Source organism: Varroa jacobsoni, unplaced genomic scaffold (genome assembly GCF_002532875.2).
Source record: "Varroa jacobsoni isolate VJ856 unplaced genomic scaffold, vjacob_1.0 scaffold_655, whole genome shotgun sequence".
Lineage (NCBI taxonomy): Eukaryota > Metazoa > Arthropoda > Arachnida > Mesostigmata > Varroidae > Varroa > Varroa jacobsoni.
Genome location: NW_019213557.1, coordinates 78,762 through 99,862, shown reverse-complemented (window position 1 = coordinate 99,862; position 21,101 = coordinate 78,762). Strand labels below are relative to the sequence as shown.

At 40.9% G+C, this 21,101-nt stretch overlaps 2 protein-coding genes and 1 non-coding gene across 6 annotated transcripts; 2 read left to right on the top strand and 1 right to left on the bottom strand.

The window, feature by feature from the left end:
- The first annotated feature begins 1,341 nt into the window (after nt 1-1,341).
- TRNAM-CAU (transfer RNA methionine (anticodon CAU)) lies at nt 1,342-1,413 on the top strand. Its single transcript has one exon. It is a non-coding gene; the product is annotated as a tRNA-Met (tRNA).
- A 1,127-nt stretch (nt 1,414-2,540) lies between these two features.
- Nucleotides 2,541-20,549, top strand: LOC111262345 (sorting nexin-20). 4 transcript variants are annotated; one of them, XM_086969077.1, is made up of 7 exons: nt 2,541-2,991; nt 6,055-6,275; nt 6,513-6,675; nt 14,923-15,124; nt 15,432-15,623; nt 15,888-16,170; nt 16,610-20,549. In XM_086969077.1, the coding sequence occupies exons 1-7, from the start codon at nt 2,736-2,738 to the stop codon at nt 16,841-16,843; spliced, it is 1,551 nt and encodes a 516-aa protein (XP_086825203.1). In that variant the 5' UTR covers nt 2,541-2,735; the 3' UTR covers nt 16,844-20,549. The 4 variants fall into 4 exon arrangements, with proteins under 4 accessions (XP_086825203.1, XP_022692268.1, XP_022692267.1 ...); XM_086969078.1 differs by lacking the exon at nt 2,541-2,991 and adding an exon at nt 4,200-4,330; XM_022836533.2 differs by lacking the exons at nt 14,923-15,124; nt 15,432-15,623; nt 15,888-16,170; nt 16,610-20,549 and adding an exon at nt 7,028-8,134.
- LOC147753210 (uncharacterized) lies at nt 8,289-14,057 on the bottom strand. Its single transcript, XM_086969079.1, has 2 exons — nt 13,677-14,057; nt 8,289-13,053 (listed from the first exon to the last, which is right to left on the bottom strand). Exon 2 carries the CDS (start codon nt 11,395-11,397, stop codon nt 10,081-10,083), a length of 1,317 nt encoding a protein of 438 aa, XP_086825205.1. The 5' UTR covers nt 11,398-13,053; nt 13,677-14,057; the 3' UTR covers nt 8,289-10,080.
- Nucleotides 20,550-21,101: the final 552 nt, after the last annotated feature.

The following is a 21,101-nucleotide window of genomic DNA, read 5'->3' as shown; positions in this document are numbered from 1 at the left end:
AGGAATTCGATTTCTTCGAACGCAGAGTAAACGCAGACGATTTACGTTTCTGTTGTTTGCAATTGCCCTTAATTGGGCTATTTCGAACTTAATTTAAATAGTGGCCGCTGCAGTCATGGGCACGACCTTGTCCCATTAGCAGCGTGAAAAATTACATTCTAAGCACTGCGGGTAGAACTAGTGATATTCGACAAATGGTGCAGTGGTCGACTGCCAACGGACGAAGGATTCTGTATCAGCAACCAATCCAACATAAATCAAATTACGTTTCCTAAATGCTTGAGGCTTCACTTCACATAAATAATACGCATAAAGGAAATAATATTTTACGTGATAAAAACCAAATTTTAAAAACAAAATTTTGTTATTTCTATTCGAAAATATATTCGAGTGCTATTCGAAAATCTACGCCCAGCTCAAGCACATCCACGTTTCAAGTTTTACGTCCGGTATTGCCGTTAGGCATTTTATCATACGGCTGTCTCCCAGCACGAAATGGAGTATTTGAATACGTAGGTGCGAGCCTACACCACAATGTGCCCCTCAGATAAGCACGCAAGTACGCTACCCTTGAATAACTTCTCGAAGATTAGTACGGATGAATATTATAAAACAATTCAATTAGACCAGGCCAATTGAGACCACGACAGTGATTCCAAGATTTTGATAGGGAATCGTAGATGTACACACGTATCACGCTTTGAAGTATAAAGATGGTCTTCGGTAACTTAAATATCGAACACTAAACTTCTATCAATATATTAATGAAATCACCAAGCGGTGCAACACCGGTGTGAACTTCAAAATTGATGCGCAAGGCGGACTGCTTTAAAACACACTTTCCAACAAGCAAAGAATAAGTAAAAAGCATACTATTAACGACGCAATACTTCCACCTAAGTGCAATGTTAGCATTTGCTGCTGTGAGGGCCAAAAGGTTCACGAAAAATGGTCTTGCTTTAAATATTGTGCTATAAAACACCCGGTTTCAGTTTAGAACATGTTGTTAAGTGTCAACTAAGTCATTCATGTTTTTGGTCTGCATCATGTGGTCGAGATAAAATACATGGTATTAGCTAAACCTATTGTATTAACTAATTTAAATGTAAAAGTGTATGTACAATTTCGTTCTACCCACTATGATAATTACAATGCATAGTATCCTCGTCTTCACTTTTAAGGTGTATTCATATAGTTGAACTTTGGGTTATGTTCGCAAAACTGCAAATTTCCAACAAGTTTAATATTTCGAAAAATTCACGAACAACTAGCAACAGGCTGTGTTTAAAGCTTGCAACTTTCGAAGAATTCAGTTTATAAAGTATCAGAATTTACAACATCAGCAGAGTGGCGCAGTGGAAGCGTGCTGGGCCCATAACCCAGAGGTCCGTGGATCGAAACCACGCTCTGCTAAGAACTTTTTACCTCAAGAGTTTTGTGCTATTTAATGTTTCTAATGAAAAAAACTTTCCAACATGTAGAAAAACTAAAAGCTAGGGATTTAGAGTTCCTTGCTATCGAGGTAAGGGCAGATTTGTTTGCTTGGTTTGCAATGTTGGAACATCTACTCTCAAAACAAAACAAGCTTTATTAGAATTATTAGACATATAAATTAGATATATTAAATTAGATAGATATATACATGGACATTTTCATGCCTGGTAAAACCAACGGAATACAATGACCATATATTGCGGGAGTATACTCTATTTTATTAGCTCTCTCAGAGCTGAAAAAGGAGAAAAGAAATATATCGATTCTATTTCCTGTCGCTATTGTTACGTAAGTATCCCAATGCATCAAAAAATATACCATTACTATATGAGTAGAACATGTCTACAGCTGTGCAATTGCAGAGCTAGTGGCTGTAAGCTGCTTGGTTTTACCAGCCAGCGACAAAGGTAAGCTCGTCCATTGAATATATATATGTATATACTACGTACTGCACTACGCAGTTGTCTGTTAAAACAATCTGTCAATCGTGGGAACGTCTGCACTTAACAGAGGAGCTGCTTTAAAACCTACAATGGTAAATGGATTGTGAATTGTTCACATTGTCTGTGGTTACATCCTCAGAGATGCTTGATGCCAACGATTTCGACCCAATGGCTGTGGCGTGTAGCTACGAGTTTAAGCTAAACATTGCAGTCATATCTGCGATTTTGCATTAATTTTATATTATCCGTAATCTATTGATAGCATCGCAATCTGAAATGATATAAAAAGGCGTTATCGTGACTATGATATGATTTGAACGCAATAATGTCTTTTCCCATTCAAATAAAAATAATGTCCTTATCAGCAATGTGTACTCCTCTATTATAATTTTAGCATTGCAGTGCAACACTCTGATGCAGGCTTAGTTCGATCAAATAATTAAAATGCTTGCCACAACCCCGATGAAAATAGTCTACAACAGAAGGATATCTCTAAGAATTACCCGAACTTTTAGGAGGACACATTTGGCGCGTAGACCGCCGTCGTCTGACCACAACACCCTCTCCGTAGCCACATCATCGCCACAGTTGACTAAGCTACCATATCTGTGATAGCGTTTTCTGTGGGTGCCCGAAAGGAATATCATTCCGGAAAATTTGTCGCCACCAAAATGAGCGTGCGTAAAGCCCGTACGCAACGGCACGCCGGTGTTGATTAGAATCACGGTATCCGACATATTTACATTGAGCTAGGTGCTATGGTCTCTGATTGAGACACTAGGGATCGATAAACCTTATATGATGGTGCCTTTCCCATTTGTTATAATCTTAATGGTGCAGCTGAGTGGTAAGGGTAAACCGATGATCACGTATAAAATAGATCAGAACATTTTGGTGTCGGTAGATTTAATTGGTGTGCGCGAATTCACTGAACTAGGCGTCCTGACGACTAAGTTATTGCTGACTCTTTCGAACGTGAAAATAATGGCCCAACCATACGATTCAGCCATTGTCATCATTCTAGTCCTCGTGGCAAGCGCCGGCCGACTTACTGGCAAGTATCTATGCGGTTACTGTTTATCTGCATGCACTTCATGCAACATCTTAAACAACTGCGTTTCAATGCAGGCTTTCTTTAGTTTTCCGGCATAGGAAGAGTAAATCTATTGCACTTGGCCACGTAAGTTAAACCAAATAGGTCAAAAGACGTATTTTTGCCTAACTTAAGCACGGTTAATATTAATAAGGTGTAAGATCGTCGACGGTCGTACGTAGAACTATTGAAATGTATGCTAATTGGTTTCTGCTATTCCTAAAATAATTTTTCTTATCACAGACAATTTCGCATTTTGCTGTTGTGTCGATGTGTCACTTAGAACTTTATTCAGTTTATATTATTAAACGGTGGACTCGTCATATTTTTGTGGACCTCTCTATTTGTTTCATGAATTTTTTTCAAAATATTAGGTTCAAGCACACGCTACCGTCACAGACACGTGCTAGCCTTCTTTTGGTCTTTCTTTTGGCTTACCGTTTTTTCTTCTTTCTTAATACGATGTTCTCCATGTTTCTTTTGGCGTTCCCAATCACACCCAATCCAGATTCCCAGAACATTTTGACTGCCTTCCGACCCTCGACCACAACCCCCCGGTCATCGGTTATAAGCACTGTACAAAACACTGTCGGCAACTCTTTGCAGAGTTTGCCTTTCTCCTTGCAGAGCATTGTTACGCCTTTGGCACAGACATTGGGCCTGGTTACTCCTCCTCCAGCACCAATCCCCTGGTATGCCCAGGTCATCGAGAGGATTCAACAGTTCGCACGTTACCCACTCACTATACTTCGTAACGGGACGCTCGTACAACTCGTACCTACTCATATCGGGACAATACCTAACGTTCTGCACCCAGCCATTATCCTCCAGATGATGGATTCAATCGCCCCTACGACAACCACTCGGCGTCCATCAATCTTAGGCACTCTCGGGGTCGGTCGTCGTACGACGCAGCCACCTTCAAATGACCTTTTATATGACAATTCGGCGGTACTGACAACAAAAAGACCCCACCAATTGAAGCCACAGTCCCGTCCTCACCCAGCACATACCTCCGAAGACATGATCACAATTCGGTCATTGTTGAACGCGCACAAAAAAATCCCTTTGGTAACGGAGACTACCAGTAATACCAGTAATAGTTCCAATTCTGGAGAGCAGTCCACAGTTTTGCTTATAGCTGAGATGGACGCCGCTGATGAACCTTCGAATGGAATAGCTTTGCCTGGACTCGACAATACAGCCGTGAGAAAGAAACTCAATTCAGAACAACTCGAATAAATGGAGGCTGCAGGCCGACTGCAATTTTTCATCAAGGTTCCTATAGCAAGCTCGTACAGTGAGTTTTTAAAAGTGATCTAAGAATATTCGTAGATAAAATTGGCGTTTCTTATAGTATAGCGGCACTAGAAATAATTATAATAAAATAACGGAAGTGTAGTATAGACTGTCTGAAAAATGACGCAACTCTATGAGGGACCAACTAAAATGGGCCAACTAGGATTGTTTGTTTGTTCTGGTAAGTCCTAAGCTTGCAACGTGTACTTGAAAAAAGTAGAAAGATATACACAAAGATGCTTTCAGGTACGGCAATCTACGTTTTATATTTTCAAAGCTGAAATAACAAGTCCATTTAATTGTAAAGCGAACGTAAATACTTTTATTCCAACAACAAGCTCACAGGGAGTGGTAATGTAAAATCAGTTGTGTAAACAAATAAGTAATTAGAATTGCGTATTTCCTAATAGCACTTATAGGATAAAAAAAGTTAGACTGGAAAGGCGCCCATTTTTCTATATTAGAGAATATTAATCCATAGAACCCTCATTCGCAATCTTCAGCCCATGTGGTTTCTTTAGACAGTACCTTTGTTATCTGAGTTGCACGGGGCACACTGATGTCAAAACACATACTGCCTGCACCCAGTGGCTAAACTTCTTCGCTCGTTTGCATAGAGAGAAAAAAAGTCACTTACTTACTCCATTTAGTGCTAAGTTTTCGGACAACGGCGTAAACCACAGAGCATTATAGAAGTTCTGACACTTGCCTATCACTTCGGCGAACAAGTCTAGTGGTTATTTTTATTTGCTTTCCAGTATGGTGAAGGTCGCGTCAATGAGAACGCACAATTTTCACCTAGGGCAGAATGCTGTAGGTAATCCCTTGTCAATTACCATTAGCCTTGAGCGGAATTGGGCGGCTCACAAACCTCGGATGCAAAACGAACGATCTCGTGAAAGCGCTGTGACGGAAACCGCTGACGCTGCCTCACTGATCTGTTATCGTTATGCTCACTTAAATGTGCATATATTTACAGCGATTGGAAATGGTAGCTAAACAGAAAGCAGCCTGTTTAACCAAGCCCTTGCTGTTTCGCATTCGCTTAGCCCTGCTCATATAGCAATATTGCTCCCATCCAGCGCTACATATATGCAATTGTAATGTAAATACTTGAGGATACAGTTCATTTTGTCTACCATAAAAGGGTTTTTTGCAGGAAATCGGCTGTTCTTTTGATCAACAGATATCCATTCAATAAACAGTTGAAAAGAGACAGTTAGATCATATTTGTGTAAGTATTGCAAAAGTGAGATAAAATCTAAGAAAGATATTACATCACCAAGGTTGTATAAATACCATTAGAATAACTAAAAAGCTGCTCCGGATAGCGTTTGTAAATAGCGAAAATAAGTTATATATAAATATATTATTTAAAATGTAAGGGCGGGACTGTGTTTGTTTGTCTATGTTTGCATACCCTCTATCGTAATTTCATCCACCTTCAAGTTTGGTGTAGTTTAGTTAAATGTATATATATATATGTATATATATATATATATATATATATATATATAAGTTCAATTGATCGTATCAATTTTTTTCCGCAATGCAAAACCAAATCACCCGTCTGAATTAGTTACAGCTGTAAATATCACAGACTATTCTTAGCAAATAGATGTATGTTAGCTAATGGCAAGTACGTAAATTACCATTTACAACACCTATTAACCCACATCAAATACTTTTATGAACCCCAATCGTTTGCTACAATTTGTTACATAGAAGCTAACTCAATCGAAGAAGGTATGAAGGAATTGGATAAACTATCGCGGGTCCTTCAGGAGCCAATACTGGACGACACGAAGATCCGAGAGATGGTGCGTGTGGACAAGATTCCCATTGACGAAGCCCTCAAAGACCTTTTGGCTGTCATTAAGTTCATGACCGTTGAACACCAACTCACTTTGCAATCGCTGAGGATTGTTTCCGTCGCCCTTGAAAAGGTAGAAGTGGATATCATCTATTTAGCATTTATGTTGCAGACGTACACAATATATTTTATGGCTTATCTGTAGATATTGGTAGAAAACCTTATTGTGGGTATTTTTGTACACATTGTAAGTGTAACTCATAAAGTTTAAAACTCGTCGTAGTTTGCGACTTGAATATATCCGCCCATATTCTTTTATCGCATGCAGGACGTGTATCATTGTTTGTTTTCACTGTTCATGCACTGACAGCTCGCAAAGCGTATGCACTTCGCAGCTCACCCGGATGGAGCCCATACTTCGACAAAGGTCGAAGAAGAGGCAGATACTTCAGTGGAACATCACGAACTGATTCGCCGAGCCATTCTCAGACGGATTCGTAGAAATGCTGCCATTTTCGAAAAGTCGTCGCAAGGTATCCTCGACAAGCTTCGTCGACACAGTTGAACCTGCTTAATGTGGCAATAATCCAAACCTACCCATCCATGTTTCTATAACGCAAGGCAAATTCACACCTCGGCTTTAATGTAACTTGAAATGGGTATCGATTTTTTCCTTGCGCTTATATTTTATCGTATTTAGTTGTCGATTGTATTCTCTCTTTTTTTTTTTTTTTTCGAAAGCAGGACTGTGTTCTATTTATTTCTATAATAAACACGAGCACGGTATTCTGGCATCCACTGTGCATTTCTTAGATGCACAGCTGTAGCAGAAACAAACCAAGTGCATGCTTTCGTGTAGCTTATAACTTCATTTTCTCGCAGCAGCTGACGATCCTCTAGTGGAAATGTCTTCTTCTGCTTCCAAAGAAGCTCCTAAAGCTTGGTCACATTCTTCTATTTCATCATCATCCTCCGCATCCTCATCATTCTCTTCTTCAGTTGACCAGGATACTTTACAATCGTCCGACACAGAGCCGTCAAACATTCTCGATGAAGGAATACCTGTTTACTTGACAGACAGTGACAAACCGCGGTCGCGCCGGAAGCGATTTTTCTTTGACTATAGAATGTACTTACCTTGGCTATGGGGCGCTTATTGGGCCGGATATGGATACGGTTATCTTTATCCGTATTACGGAAAAAATTATTACTACTACTACCCCTATTTCTACCACTACCCCTACAGTTATGGTTACTATCCTTATTATTATTATTATTATTATACGCCCGTGACACAGACGACAACAGCTCCCGCGGCGCTTCGTCGACCGCTAAAGAGGGGCAAAAAATAATTTTGCCGTTCTAATGGTTCTCATTTCGTAAAATTGCCGTAGTCATGCGTCTGCCTGTGATAACTTAACACCATGGATTTGCTTGCGAAGTAGGGATAAAACTAAGGGTTACCAACATTTTAACAACGACTATCTGGGAATAATGAAATGTGATTTACTACTATTATTATGTAACACGTTGGTGATAGAATTTGGTGTATTTTTTATAAAATAAACGACGATTTAGACGTTGACGTTGAACGAAACAGTTTCTTCTCAACGATGAACCTACAAATGAGATAACAGTTAATTAAAACAACGTTAAGCTTTCCTTATTTAATGATGTGCACTATAGGTCGATAGAAGGGCTTGAACCAGAGTGCCCTAAGTTCCTCAGTTGAACTTAGCCGCTGTAGTAACAACTCTAACTATATGTGAATCTCACTTGTACAAGACTAAATGTTTTCCTTACATAAAAACATAAATGTCAGCTAGATAGAAATGTGTAATAAAACAAACAATTAGAACGAGTGCTGAAGATAAAAAATGTTTACAAGATTAGTCAAAAATAGCAAACAAATCAAATACGTATGATCGATTATATGATGACCAATCAGTACGATTAGGCTTTAAAATACACTTAAAACGTACTTAACTAGCATTTTCTTAAAGTTTTCATTTTCTTGAGCATACGAGAAATAGGCTCAGTTCAGTGGACCGATGAGAACGGATTCTATTTCAAGTTGGTGCTCTAGTTTTTGTTGTGCTTATGCAGATACTCCTGTTTTCTTACTATCCAAGGAGGACAAGTAAAATAAGTCTGACGATCTGTACTTTTTTTTAATGTTATAGAACAAACATATGATTGTTTTTCATATTTACTTATACCATGAAGATTTGATTTCGACTAAAGTTAGCTTCACTTGATTATGCCATTCATAGGATTCGTGACATGCATCTCCTTATTATCCAACCGTTCGCCCATCCAATAACGTCTCTTTGAATCTAATACCCAAAAAGCCTTCCTATTCAGCTTAATCGTTTGTTCCGCGACTATCATCTTTGACACTTCATTAAAAAAATATTTCAAATATTCATTCATTTTTACAGTTTCCATCCAGGATTTATGACCTTTGAACAAATAGCGCAGATATCGAAATTGTAGATGCGTTTAGGAGAAAATAATCGTAGTCCTTCTTCAGGGCATATACATGTGCGAACTAACATAAGGATGTAACAAACTTATAAAACAAATAACTTGATAGCAAAGCAAGGCTACTGCATAATACAGAAATGAATGTTTCAGCATTTTGATGTATATTTAACCAGCCAATGTAAGCGGCACTTATTTCTGATGCTGGGTAAGGTAAATGTTTCAAGCATGCCACCGGGAGCCGATCTTAGAGCAGTGTAACGCACAGAGGACACCTTGGCCAAAATGGCCCGTTTGAATAACGTATTGATTAAGATGATTTGATGGTTCCTGAGATGCTTGGTTAGGAAACGTCGCGATTTTCCCCATCCAAGATTAGTAGATTCTTTTTTACGTTAGCATCGCGTTTAAACGTTGACTATGGTCATTTGTGACCACTTGCGGCGTAATTCGCGAAAACCAAATGCAGACTGTTTGAAACAGACCCCTCGTTGTTAGTTTCTGCCTCACAGGGCGTACGCTACCCATAATCCGATACTTATTTCCCTTTATATGACACTAGCAGATCGTCGCGTTCGCGTTTCTTATCGACCAGCGTAACGCAGCGATTGAGTGTTACCCTTTCGCTGTAATGCAATACCAAGATCGTGATCTATGACTCATAGACTAATCTGAGGTGGATAACAGATACCGTCCCACTACATAATCTGCACCGCTATCATAACGCATAAGACAATAAAAGGCTAATCATATTGGCCGTATCGGCACCTATATTTGATATGTATCTGATCTAGCACCCTTCGCTGGCTTATCAAGCGTCATTCAATTGAGACAGCGACCCTTGTTTTACGGAACGCAACGTGTCGAAAATTCGTTAAGCGGTTTAGCTATGCGCGATCATCTTCCGCCCCCTGACGAAAGTAAGTACCAGCGATATCGCATTTTCGTTCGCTACTTCAGCCCTTAGTTATCAATTCAAAAGTACCACCTCTTCGAACTTTGTCAGATGCACATTTCGATATCGGGAAAACCATTCTGATATTGTAGATAATCATGTTGTCGAAGCTGTTTGACAAGAGACTACATTCGTTTTCGTTGCGTTTAATACACGTCGTGCATGATTTTATTTTGGACCGAGCAAATGAATACATTATTATCTTGCAAAGCGCACCTACACTCACTTTTGGCTTCAATCAACACTTGTTTTTGTTCCAGAAACTTCAACTTATGATTAGGTGAACTTTAACGTTTGCTCAGTGGGATAGTAGGTTTCCGATAATTAGTTCACCTGGGCTCGATTCGGATAGGAGATAGAGGATATCCATCGACTTATTATGTACTTTCTTCTTGATGAAAATCTATCGATCACTTGCTATTATTGTACCCGGTCCCATGAATATACTGAACAAACAATTCTCCATCCTGATATAATGGATGAGCATAGCCAAGGGAAATCAAGGAGTCTTTAAATGGCTGGTCGCTTTATGCCACTTGACGAACTGCACCCGTGGATCACTCTGGTACGCGCGCCAGTTTGTATATTCGTGGCTTTTTTTGACGAACTCCCGTACGGCTTTGTAGCGCGAATCTGCCCGCTGCTGATGCTTTTCTATTACTCCGATTTGAAATCGAAACAGGTCGTCAAGTACGCCAGCGTGCAACTTCTGTAGCTCCTCAAGATGTTCACCGCCGAAATGTTGAGGAGGTAATATTGCTGGGAACCACCAATCGGGAACTGTTGTCGACCTTGACGATGCCAAACTTGTCGATTTGGACTTCTTCAGAGTTCGGAGAAACGAGCCCTCTCCCGTTGCTGGTAATGTCCTCCCGTCACTGCAGGTTCGCTTGTGTTGACCCGTGTCTAGGCTTTTCGATCGAATATACTTCGAAGAGGTACTCTTCATTTTGGGAGTGGACTTTTCGAATGTATCGCTGTAATCTTCAGCAGCATTTTTCTCGTGCTTAACTGTTTTGGTCGATACAGTTTCCGTAGAAGTTTTCGTTGTGGTAGATGTTTTATTTGTACTATCACTAGCAAGCTTCGCTGTCGAGCATTTAGCTGACGTATCCTTCTCGCCAAGTCCTTCAATGTCAGGTTTGGATTCGTTTTTCGACGCTGAACTCTCTGTCACAGTAGACGAAGCATTTTTCGTGGAACCTGTTCGAAGCCTTGCCGATTTCACCCGCGGAGATGGGGTTCGCTGGGGTTCTGGAGACGATGACGGAAATGAATGTTGGCAGTTCTTGTGGTACGGGCTTGGCGAACGCCGGATTTGATGGCGTCCCACGTCGGGGCTTTTAGTTTGAGATGACCTGGATTTACTTTCAACACCGGTCTTTTGTCGAGGTGGACTGATGGAAATCGTAGCCGAATCATTTTGTCTTCTCACCAATTGTGGACTTCTAGGGATTTTGCTTGGTATTGTCTGTCGATCGCTAAACGATACCTCTTTTTTACTGTTACTTAATGTTGGTGAAGAAGTGGGACTGCCCGATTTGTTTTCCGCCTGCGATTGTCTTCGCTGTCTCTGACCAATTCCAAGGCCGGCGACCTTGTTCAATAGAGCAGCCGCACGTCCACTTCGTCCAGCAACTAGTACTGAAGAGTCCACTGCATTTGACGATATATTCCCATCTGCTGCCTTACTTTCGTAGATAAAACTATCGGCGCTTTGTGCAGGTTTAGGTATTCTAGATAGTGAGTTAGTACGTTTACGAAGCTCTTTGAGGTAGTTTCGAAGTTCGGATGAATCCGATGAACTTTCAGCCATTTTGACCTGTGCGCTTTTAAAACTAATTGAATAAAGGTTGAGCCTAGCACGCAACTGTACGAAACGAACGTACTCTCAAAAAGTCATATTTTCTCAACAAATATGACCTCATTAACATGTTTTACTCCAACAGGGCTATGGCTAACTATTGTATAGTAGCTCCCTATGCTATGATGTCGATGTGTGAGGACTTCGTAATAATCTATCTCACTCGAAAATGACCAGAAATGACAGACAGCAACTCTCCTGTTGATGGCCTTGTTGCCATGGGCACCCTCCGCTTGCTAGGGCCCATACAGGCCCGCCCCCGTTCTTTAAAAGTAATGGAGTTCTTCCTAGCACGACCTAATAGATACACTGGGTCAGGCATGGCACTCATGCCGCCTTGATGTTGTCAGATATATTGATTTCTATCAGCATTTTCAAGACATGTGCACTGTGTTTTGGTTGTGTGCAGATGCCTTTCATTGACTATTTTCCACTAATATGTGCACCGTTAGTCTTAAATAATGTGTCTTCATGTATATATATACGAATGATCTGATAGCTATGGTGCAAGATAAAATTTCTAAAACTCTTCCGTCTTCAGTACGTTTACTCAATTCTATTGAAACAGGCACAATTGTTTTTTTCTTTTGCGTAACTTTGGGACGAGGCGTTATCGGCGCTCACTTTGGTTTTCGGCGGCATTCATTTCAAACCAGATCAGCCATCCGGCGCGGGACCGTTGTGTCCCCCAAAATGTGCTGCTCCGTCGCCTCTTTCGCTCCGCTTCGCCTGCGTCAACAAACACAGCTGGCCGACGGAAAAAGTAACGGAAGTCGTCGGTAGCGACTGCAAAAGCCCAGACTCCGACAACAAACTCGACCGTGAGCGGGACTGTCGCTCCGACAAAGGAGCTAGCTAGCTAGCTAGCCATACCGTAGGGGAGCAACCATTCAAAAAAGAACAGACGGCATCTGGCAAAAGACACTTATCGCGTCGCTTAATTATTCGCCTCTGTCTTAGTGCGCGAAACAGCGGGGCCTCGCTCACCATGGTTATAAAACCACGGCGCCGTCGCGAACTCGGCATTGGATAAACGGTCGAATCGCCTGCGGTGATGCTTACGATGATGGGCAAGGAAAGTCTGCACAGACCCGTTTGTACTCGACAGTTGTAAAAATAACAAAAACACAACTACAAGGGCAACGACAAATAGCCATTAAGAAAAAATAACTTTCAAAAGATTTTGGAATGAATTGGAAACAGCTATAGCATCAATCAGACAATAGATACGGATAATAATTTGTTCATGTGCAAAGAATAGATGTATATCAATGAAGATCAACGCATTGGTACTTCCGAAGATCGTCAGAGAAAAGGCCACATGAATTATACACACAGTAGGTGTAACGTCGAGGACAGATGAGAAATTTGCTAGAATCGTCGCAGTTGGCTGTCGCTTGTCAATCGCACACCATCAGTTGCAGAACTGATAGAGAGAGGAAAAATCCGAATCATGATGATGGAGCCCCGTGAGAGCGTCAGCTCGGCGCTTTCCGAGGAGTCGGATTTGGTCGTGGGTACTGGTGCACTCAGGTCTTCTGAGTCCGCTGAATCCGTTGCGAGCCGATTGCAAGCATCATGTAAGTACGCTAGCTGTGGTCGCCAAAGCTGTGAATAAAGATGAGTGCTCTAGAGAAAAGTACTATGTTATCTTATAGGGATAAACGAACTCAGATAATCTCAATAACTAATCTTAAACCGAGCTGTATGTACAGGTTTCGGCACAAACTATGATAGATAGGCGAATGTGTACTGGTATAATTTTTCATTTTAATGAAACTTGCCATGCGTTGGTATACAACCAACGTTTTAAAACAAAATGATATCAATTGTTGATCGACTAACTGTCAATCTATTGAGAAATTAAGTGCATTTGAGTGCACCTAAACGCTTAACGACGACGACCACTTTACACTGACTTAAAAGCCTCTTACGATGACGAAAATTTTGCCAACCAAAAGTCCCTAACCTATTGAGGCGACGCTCTAACTGATGTAACCCCACTTTACAATCCTATAAGTAGGTCTTATTCTATTCATAATACGTTTAAGTCAGTGCTAAGAAAATCAAATAGAGGTGTGATATCTGAAAATTCAGAGATTCGATCTTCTGTGCATCCTGGCAGGGTGCCAGTCTATCAATCTAGAAACGATGGTACATGCACGTTTAGGTTTTTCTATAGCTTGATACAAGTTAATTTAAGTTTTTTGGTCATACAACGAAGCACTTACGCTTGTGTACGTTATGCCGCAACAAAATTCAGACGAACGCGTCCATGTTGTTACTGCCTGTAGGGATTCCCGAAATTTTAGAGAAGAGAAACATGTTGATGCTACCCTCAAACAGTCGTCAGCAAGCAAGGTTAAGCGTGACGCGTCACTTAGTTGGAACCACTATTACGTAAGCGTAATTTAGCGAAAGCTAGCTTTGATTATGAAAAGAACTATATTACAGTACGTGATGACACTCATTTTCGTTTTTAGCTTAACTCATACGACGCTCGTCGTATAGCGGGCAAATTTAGCGGGAAACGTCAAGCATAAAAGAGGTTAGTAGATGTTGGCGCATTATAGTGTGCTAAAATGCGAAGTTGTTACTGGACGCGCCGAACGAGCTATATTATATGATGCGGGAAATTGTCTGTGCCGTTTGGCCCACGTGTGCCAGGGTCACGATGGGAAATAGTCAAATATTTACTGTTAACATTGCCATGCCCAATGCGCGTAGTGCTTCGCGTACGCACAAGCCGGCATATGTTAACTCGTGCATATTTCGTGCCAATTTTGCGGTTAACCGTTATCCAATTCCAAGTCCTTTGCTCGACTTGTCCCGCTCTTGGGCAAAGTCGTACACGAGCAAATGTCCCAAAGCGTCGCCGTTCGTACCACGGGACAGTTGACAGCAGTCAGCTGTGCTGTGAAATTTATTTTAAATCCTATTGTCGTTTATAATAATAGTTGCATTAAAAATGGTGATCAAACAGGCTCATCAATCGTCTTCAAGCATTTACGACGATCCTTTTGAAGTCGAATGTGAGGTTATTTCTAGCTCAGCGTGTTTATCGACTGTTCACCAGAGTCAAGAAGTAGCTGTTTCTACTAACAGAACTCTGTATACCCGTATCGTGAACTTTGTACGAGAGAAAATCGTGACCCGTGAATAAATACAAGAGTATTCATTCACAGAAACACAAGGTCAAAACAAGCTCTTGTACAAGCAATGGTGCCTATTACACAAGCGGAGTTATTTATGATTGAAACGACTTAGACGCCCTGTTATGTTATAGTAGGCCTTTTACACAGTACAAGATTAGTGACCGCCCGTTAGAAGCAATCCAAAACCGATATGATATTTTTGTTATGCGCCAACACAGGCCGAACGCTTCATCTACACAGCAAGCTCTCTAAACTCCGTTTGCCAATGCCCAACCTTGGTAGGGTTTAAGTGTGGACGTTTTTTGTGTATCGTCTTGGGCAGGTATATGGTCAACAAAGACTCGACTATCGACATCCGATTCGACGGAGCGAGGTGCTGGCGCAGACTACGAAAGTCTGGAAGAATATATTCAACTTCGGCGGTGCCAAGAAAAGCAGGACGTTTCGTTTGAGGTGGTCGAGGCAAAAATTGTCTGCGATGAAAAGACAAAGAAATTTGTCATGTACACTCTAGCAATTAAAAGGTTGGTAGACCAGGCTGCTGCAGGTTACGCTTTGTTCTGTGTTAAGTGCTGAGCAAAATTGCCTAGACAACCCAGGTGATATTGGACTTTTCAGTATACACAGACACACACACAGAGACACATATACATATGCTGAAAAATGTAGTTTCAGTTAACTCGAATAAATTTTTTTTGCTTTGAAGAGTAATAATACGTTTCTTGTCATAATTGTATCTTATAATTTTTATTAAGTAGTATTTTCCAATGACGTTGGAATATAGATTAAACTCATTACATTAAATATCGAATATATCGACTGTTCCTTCAGACCAGACAGCGTTGGAAGAGGGGTGGAAACCGACGCGGGTGAGGTAGAAAGAAGGTATTCGGATTTTTTGGCACTTCAGGAAGCGTTGAGAAGGGAACAACCTGAACTTATTGCTAGCATAGCTTTCCCTCGAAAAGCTCTGATGGGTAATTTTACTTCGGAGGTGATCGAAGCGCGCTGCCACGGCTTTGAGTAAGTAAACGAATGCATATTTAAGATAAATCCAGTCCATTTCTTTTGTGGTTAGGATTGCTTAGTACGCATCATACACCATTCCTAAAAAAAAAAAAAAAAAAAAACTAGTTTTAATAACTAAAGTAAGGTATAAGAAAGAAACAGTTTTCTTCAATAATTACAAATCATAATGATGAAGCTATTGTATCCTTTGAAACTGACAGTTTGTTAAGTTTAATGTGATAGTTAATAACGTTTATTTTGATGACGTTCAAATAACAGGGACTTTGTTACCGAAATCTATTTGCACAAGCAACTGCGGCTATCGCCGGTATTTGCCGAGTTCCTGTTTTCGCGAGACGGTCGCCACGGCCACCAACTGATGACGCAAGGTGCTTTCCGAGAAGCGTCTCCAGTACTGCTCAACTGTCACCGTGTCACAGAAAAGCTGTATGGATTGAAGGACCCCGTAGCCTTCATAGTCCTCTGCCTCGTGGTCGCTTGTTTGAACGCATGCGATGATGTCGCACATGCACTCAAGTACGCCGAACTGGCTGTGTCTGCGGTACGAAAGTTTCTCGCTTATGATTACTATTTCTGTTCTATTATCTAGGCACGCTGAACATAAGCCATTAAATATCTAAATTATGCAAATACAATGAATCACTGTTGTACTGGTCTATTCTCGATTTGAGAAGAAAAACAAACTGAAGAAGTCTAGAAAACTCTAGGTGGTTGAAGAAATTAGGCAAACAAAAAATCCGTAGGCACATAGTTGCGCTATAAGTACTTGGTTTAAGTGACACTGATACTTTGAAAACCTTTATGTGTGGTGTCAATATTATTATTTTACCGTTAGTAACTGTCATAATTGCCCTTTGTTTTTTTTCAAATAGTGCCCTAACCGTGTCGCATATAAAACTAACGACTATCTGTTTTTTTACCTGTGCTATTATTGTTGATATGATCTTATTACATCTTCGTATCATCTTCTATTCTGTCAGGTGTCTAACCACGAGCACCGCAGCGATATTGCCATTCCACTGTTGATTCTCTCGTTACGACTGTTTTCTACCGCTGGCCGGAGTCGTACACCGGTTGAGAAGGCGCTCCGGCGTTTTGAAGAGCTAGGACAGCCAACAGTGAATTTACCCACGTTACTGGCAGTTGTTCTACGAATCGACATCTCTACTGTGTTTCCTTCACCCCCGAACGGCGGACTTAACCATACACCGTAGCACCGGGCCAGCTACTGGTGCCTGTGGCCGCCAGCTTTGGCCTGATCAGGTCAAAGATGTATGTGGCGATGATAGTGCCGACGATTTTGTTAATGGTGATAAGGGCAAGTCGCTCTTGCCACGCGCCTCCAATAATACTGGCCACCTACCGCATAACAGATTTAGGACACCGCGACGTTGTCGACGTGACTGCTAACGCATACGATTCCTTCATTGTCGTGACCAGCAACGACATACCATCAACAAGGTCACCCGTAACTCTAGCCAGGTATCTGGAAGCAGGCAACGAGATATAATAAAAAGAGCGACGTTGACTTAACCCGATTATCGGGATTTCTAGTCACTAGTTATACTTCTAGTTATACTTGACACATGTAAGTGGTACACACCGAAATAAATTGATCAGGACGTGTACATTAGTTGAAGAGGAAGCCGGCTGAAGGGATCTTGATTCATTGTGAATCCGTACACAGTAGGGTAGCTACTCTACAGGTATCCATAATGAACAGACAGAAATGCAGTAGCTAACCATGAACTTAGGATCGAGGTGGATAGCAAGTCCATGGCTGAGTGAAGGAATATGATAAACACTACTTTTACTAGTAATTAAGCATACAAGACGAAGATAACGGTCATATTGGAAGGTGTGAAAGGCGAACATGCAACGGTGAGCGGATAAGTTTTCCTCAGCACCCCTATATGCGTGTACAATATTTGACCAATCTGCAAGATACGCCGGGTAGCAAACATAATGCTGAAACGATTGCATATTGCATACTGCTGATTTATCACCAAAAGTAGTAGGGGGTACAGAATAGAACTGAAGGACCCGCAATTTCAGCACTCTGTAGAAAACAACAGCAAAGGTATTCGCTGGCGGCGTAATGTTATGTTGAACACGTTTATGTATCTGTCCAGTACAGCGCTGTGAGGTTTGACGATGTCGCTTTCTGCGGCTCAAATCAATAACCTCCTTTATTCTGGCTATGATTTAACACACTAAGTAGTTCGTAAAAACGTTTTCGTTGAAAGCGTAATACACCAACTCACCAAATCAAACATGACAAACAAATAAACCAAACTATTAATAACACTGCTACTACTGATACAAACTCAGACTTTTCTGACTATACACATATATACCTGTAGTGGTAGGGGTGTTCCTATAATGAACACTGTCGAGATTTCTGGCTGTATCGAAGATATGTTTTACACAATCATTGAGTGCTGGTACATGCACGACTTATAAACGAGGTTCCAAAACCTCGATTTACCTCGTAGATATACAAACCCACATCCACGTGTGAGACCGTTGACTTCAATAATATGCCCTTTTTCTGTCCAAAAACGTTGACATCGATTGGTTTTCTGAGGATTGTAACGATTAACGACTGACAGCCATGGAGTATATCTATAAAAATACTGCACAGTCACTGAGACGAATATTTTATTGTTTGAGCACGAAATACCGCTATACGAGCACAAGGAAAAAGGGCAATTCACCAGGGAGATTCGTAGAAACTAAACCCTCCTGCCACATCCAACAGCATATTATTACGTAATGTTCCAATGAAAGAAGTCACCCCAGGAGTCACTTGCGAAGGATAGTCGCTTTTAGGAGTCTTTCAGGAGCTTACAATCATTAGTCGGACGAAACCCGGAGAGAGGTACACATAGAAAAGATAAAGGCGGTATCAGCCTTTGAGAATGTCCATCTTCGGCATGATAGAAAGGAAACCGTGGAAAATTAAGTTACGTTTGCTGAAGTTTACTTGTCTAAGGCGGCACCGTTTCCCAGACATTCGAGACAATGATTTTAAAACCGTTATGAAGAAACAGCTACAGGTGTATCACGCAAATGTTTCTAATAACAGAGTGTAAAGGACCGAAATAGGTTGAGAGTAGGCAAAATGCTTAAGCAACAATCTCAACTACTATACATATATATATATATATATATAACGACAACGAGTTCAAAGGGAGTTGGGTTTACAAGCATTTGAAAAGTTTTTTTTTGGGTACGAAAGGCATTAGGCCAACGTACATGTACGGAGCAATTTTAGAAAGTAAACAAAAACGGCTATTTCGGCTTTGGTTTTTCAAAATCTCTAGTTATAACTGGCTCAACTGTGAAGAAATATAGAAGACGGTTGTTTCGTAGAGTTATCTGGAGCCCTCAACATCTCACCGAACAGTAATAATAGTCCTCTAGTTCGCGCAGATACCTATTTGCGAGAATTTCGTTGTATTCGATATTAACGTTGGTCAATCGTTTTTATTATTGTTTTACTAGGTACTGGACTTAGCTTCGCACTCGGCCATTGAGTCGTAAAGTCATGACTGCAGGTGGCATTGTTTGTCGTTGCCAAATCCTTGTAGGAATCGTGCAGTTTTATGTTAACATATTATATATATATATACACACACACGCATTTGAGGCGTACAAAGTTCACATGGATCTTAGTCGAAAGACGCTGAGATGAGAGAATTACTCAACCATACAGTTTTGTGATTGCAATCGTTTTGAGTGATGGCGGTGATAACAGTGCTGAAGTATGTGCTTATAGCACCCGTGTAGAACCTTATCCAGAACGTCGACTTGAATTCAGCGAATGAATAGTTGACGCGTTTATGTAGGCCAATTGCATGGATCTGCTAAGAGGTTTTGAAGGATCGAAAAAAGGTGACCGTTAGGGATACAAATATATATATATATATATATAAGGGCCACGTTAATCGGCAATTAAGTAGAGAGCGTCAACTAGCGACATCTCGTAAAACACGTTTTTCGAGGACGAAGCTAACAAACGTGCAGGCCCGAGGTCTTTTTGGCCCAAAAACCTCAACTGGATTAAAAATGAGGGCTATGACGAAGGCAGGAGCTTGAAACAGTGAGTTTCATGTTGATCTAAATGTGGTCATGCAGACAGGAGCCTCATTTAACGATAAAGTCAACCTGTTAGAGAAAGGGGAGCACATAGCTCACTATTAGGCACACGAATGCTTTCGACCATAACGCGGATTTGTTATCTAATGTACTTCAGGCAAGCATAATGACAACGCCAGGCCTCCCTAGGCAAAGCTAGAATTATCCAGCTCTAAGGATAATCCTACGAGAATATTTGGACAAATAGTTCGCCGCCTTAGATGGTCACATTACAAATACTACCGAGTTCTTGTGATGCCTCGCAGATACCTAATCTGCATCAGTGAGCCGTAGTCGTTGATTTACACTTGATCCGATCCCACCTGCGGGGGGGGGGAAGCGGACCAAAAACGAAGTTAATATAAACTACTAATAAAATATCACTGACACGCTTACGATGTCTATCCGAGATAGTTTTCAGTACAACGATAATCGGAGATGGAAAAATCAGAGAGATAAACGGGAAAGCAAAAGAGCAAAAAGGGGCTCTTGCACACTGTCTTACTGAGTAGCAATGACAAGTTCGATGATGATATTGGTTTTGATGACGATGGCGAATACATGAAGACGCTAAAAAAGAACGATGTTCATGTACAGAGGCGTATGCTTCAGCGTATTACATATTGTTGCAATATTGATTACCGAAAAAGACAGCGGGATCGACGAAAGAGGTGGCAGCACGGCGAGTAAGCAGACAGTCCAGTGAGCTTGTAATCATCAAAATGTTCCTATTCTATATTAAAGATCGAAAAATAATAAAGGCATATTTTGCTTACTGTTGACTGGCGTTTTGAGTTGACGTATAGATAAGAAATGTACACTGTGTGGCCTCGTACTACGTGAAAGTTATGGCGCAAGCTCTTCTCTCTGTTTACCTATCACTGCAATACGAATCCGCGTTAGGCAGAGTTCATTTTGAAAAGATTTATCTTAATTGGCGAACCCCGCAAGTCAAATACCGATATATTCAGAGACGCTGTTTACCTTTTTTCGAGGTCGCACGATATAATACGGTATCCACTCATTACGGAATTGAGTCAGTAGATCGTCTAGTTGTTTGGATGTGTTATTTAATAATTAGATGATTTTAATTAACAAAACAGGACTGCCAATGAACACGCACCTACCGAGACGCACAGCGTACTGGAAGCTTACACGCCCCCGATTAGCGTGTCTTTTTCTAACGGAGTTCTCAGATATACAGCAGAAAAGTCTGATTTTGAAGTCACAGGGGTGACCCAAAAGCTATTTGGTTTTCGTCCAACCATATTTTAGATCTTCATTGTTCATTCTCTAAGCAAAAAGTTTTGATTTAATTTACCTACAGCTGCG

Excerpts from the sequence above, each read along its gene's own strand:
- LOC111262345 (XM_086969077.1), top strand. The coding sequence starts at position 2,736 with ATGATGGTGCCTTTCCCATTTGTTATAATCTTAATGGTGCAGCTGAGT. Across the intron at positions 6,676-14,922 it reads TTTCGAAAAGTCGTCGCAAG|GTATATGGTCAACAAAGACT; the intron begins GTATCCTCGACA and ends CGTCTTGGGCAG. Across the intron at positions 15,624-15,887 it reads GCGCGCTGCCACGGCTTTGA|GGACTTTGTTACCGAAATCT; the intron begins GTAAGTAAACGA and ends TTCAAATAACAG.
- LOC147753210 (XM_086969079.1), bottom strand. The coding sequence starts at position 11,397 with ATGGCTGAAAGTTCATCGGATTCATCCGAACTTCGAAACTACCTCAAA.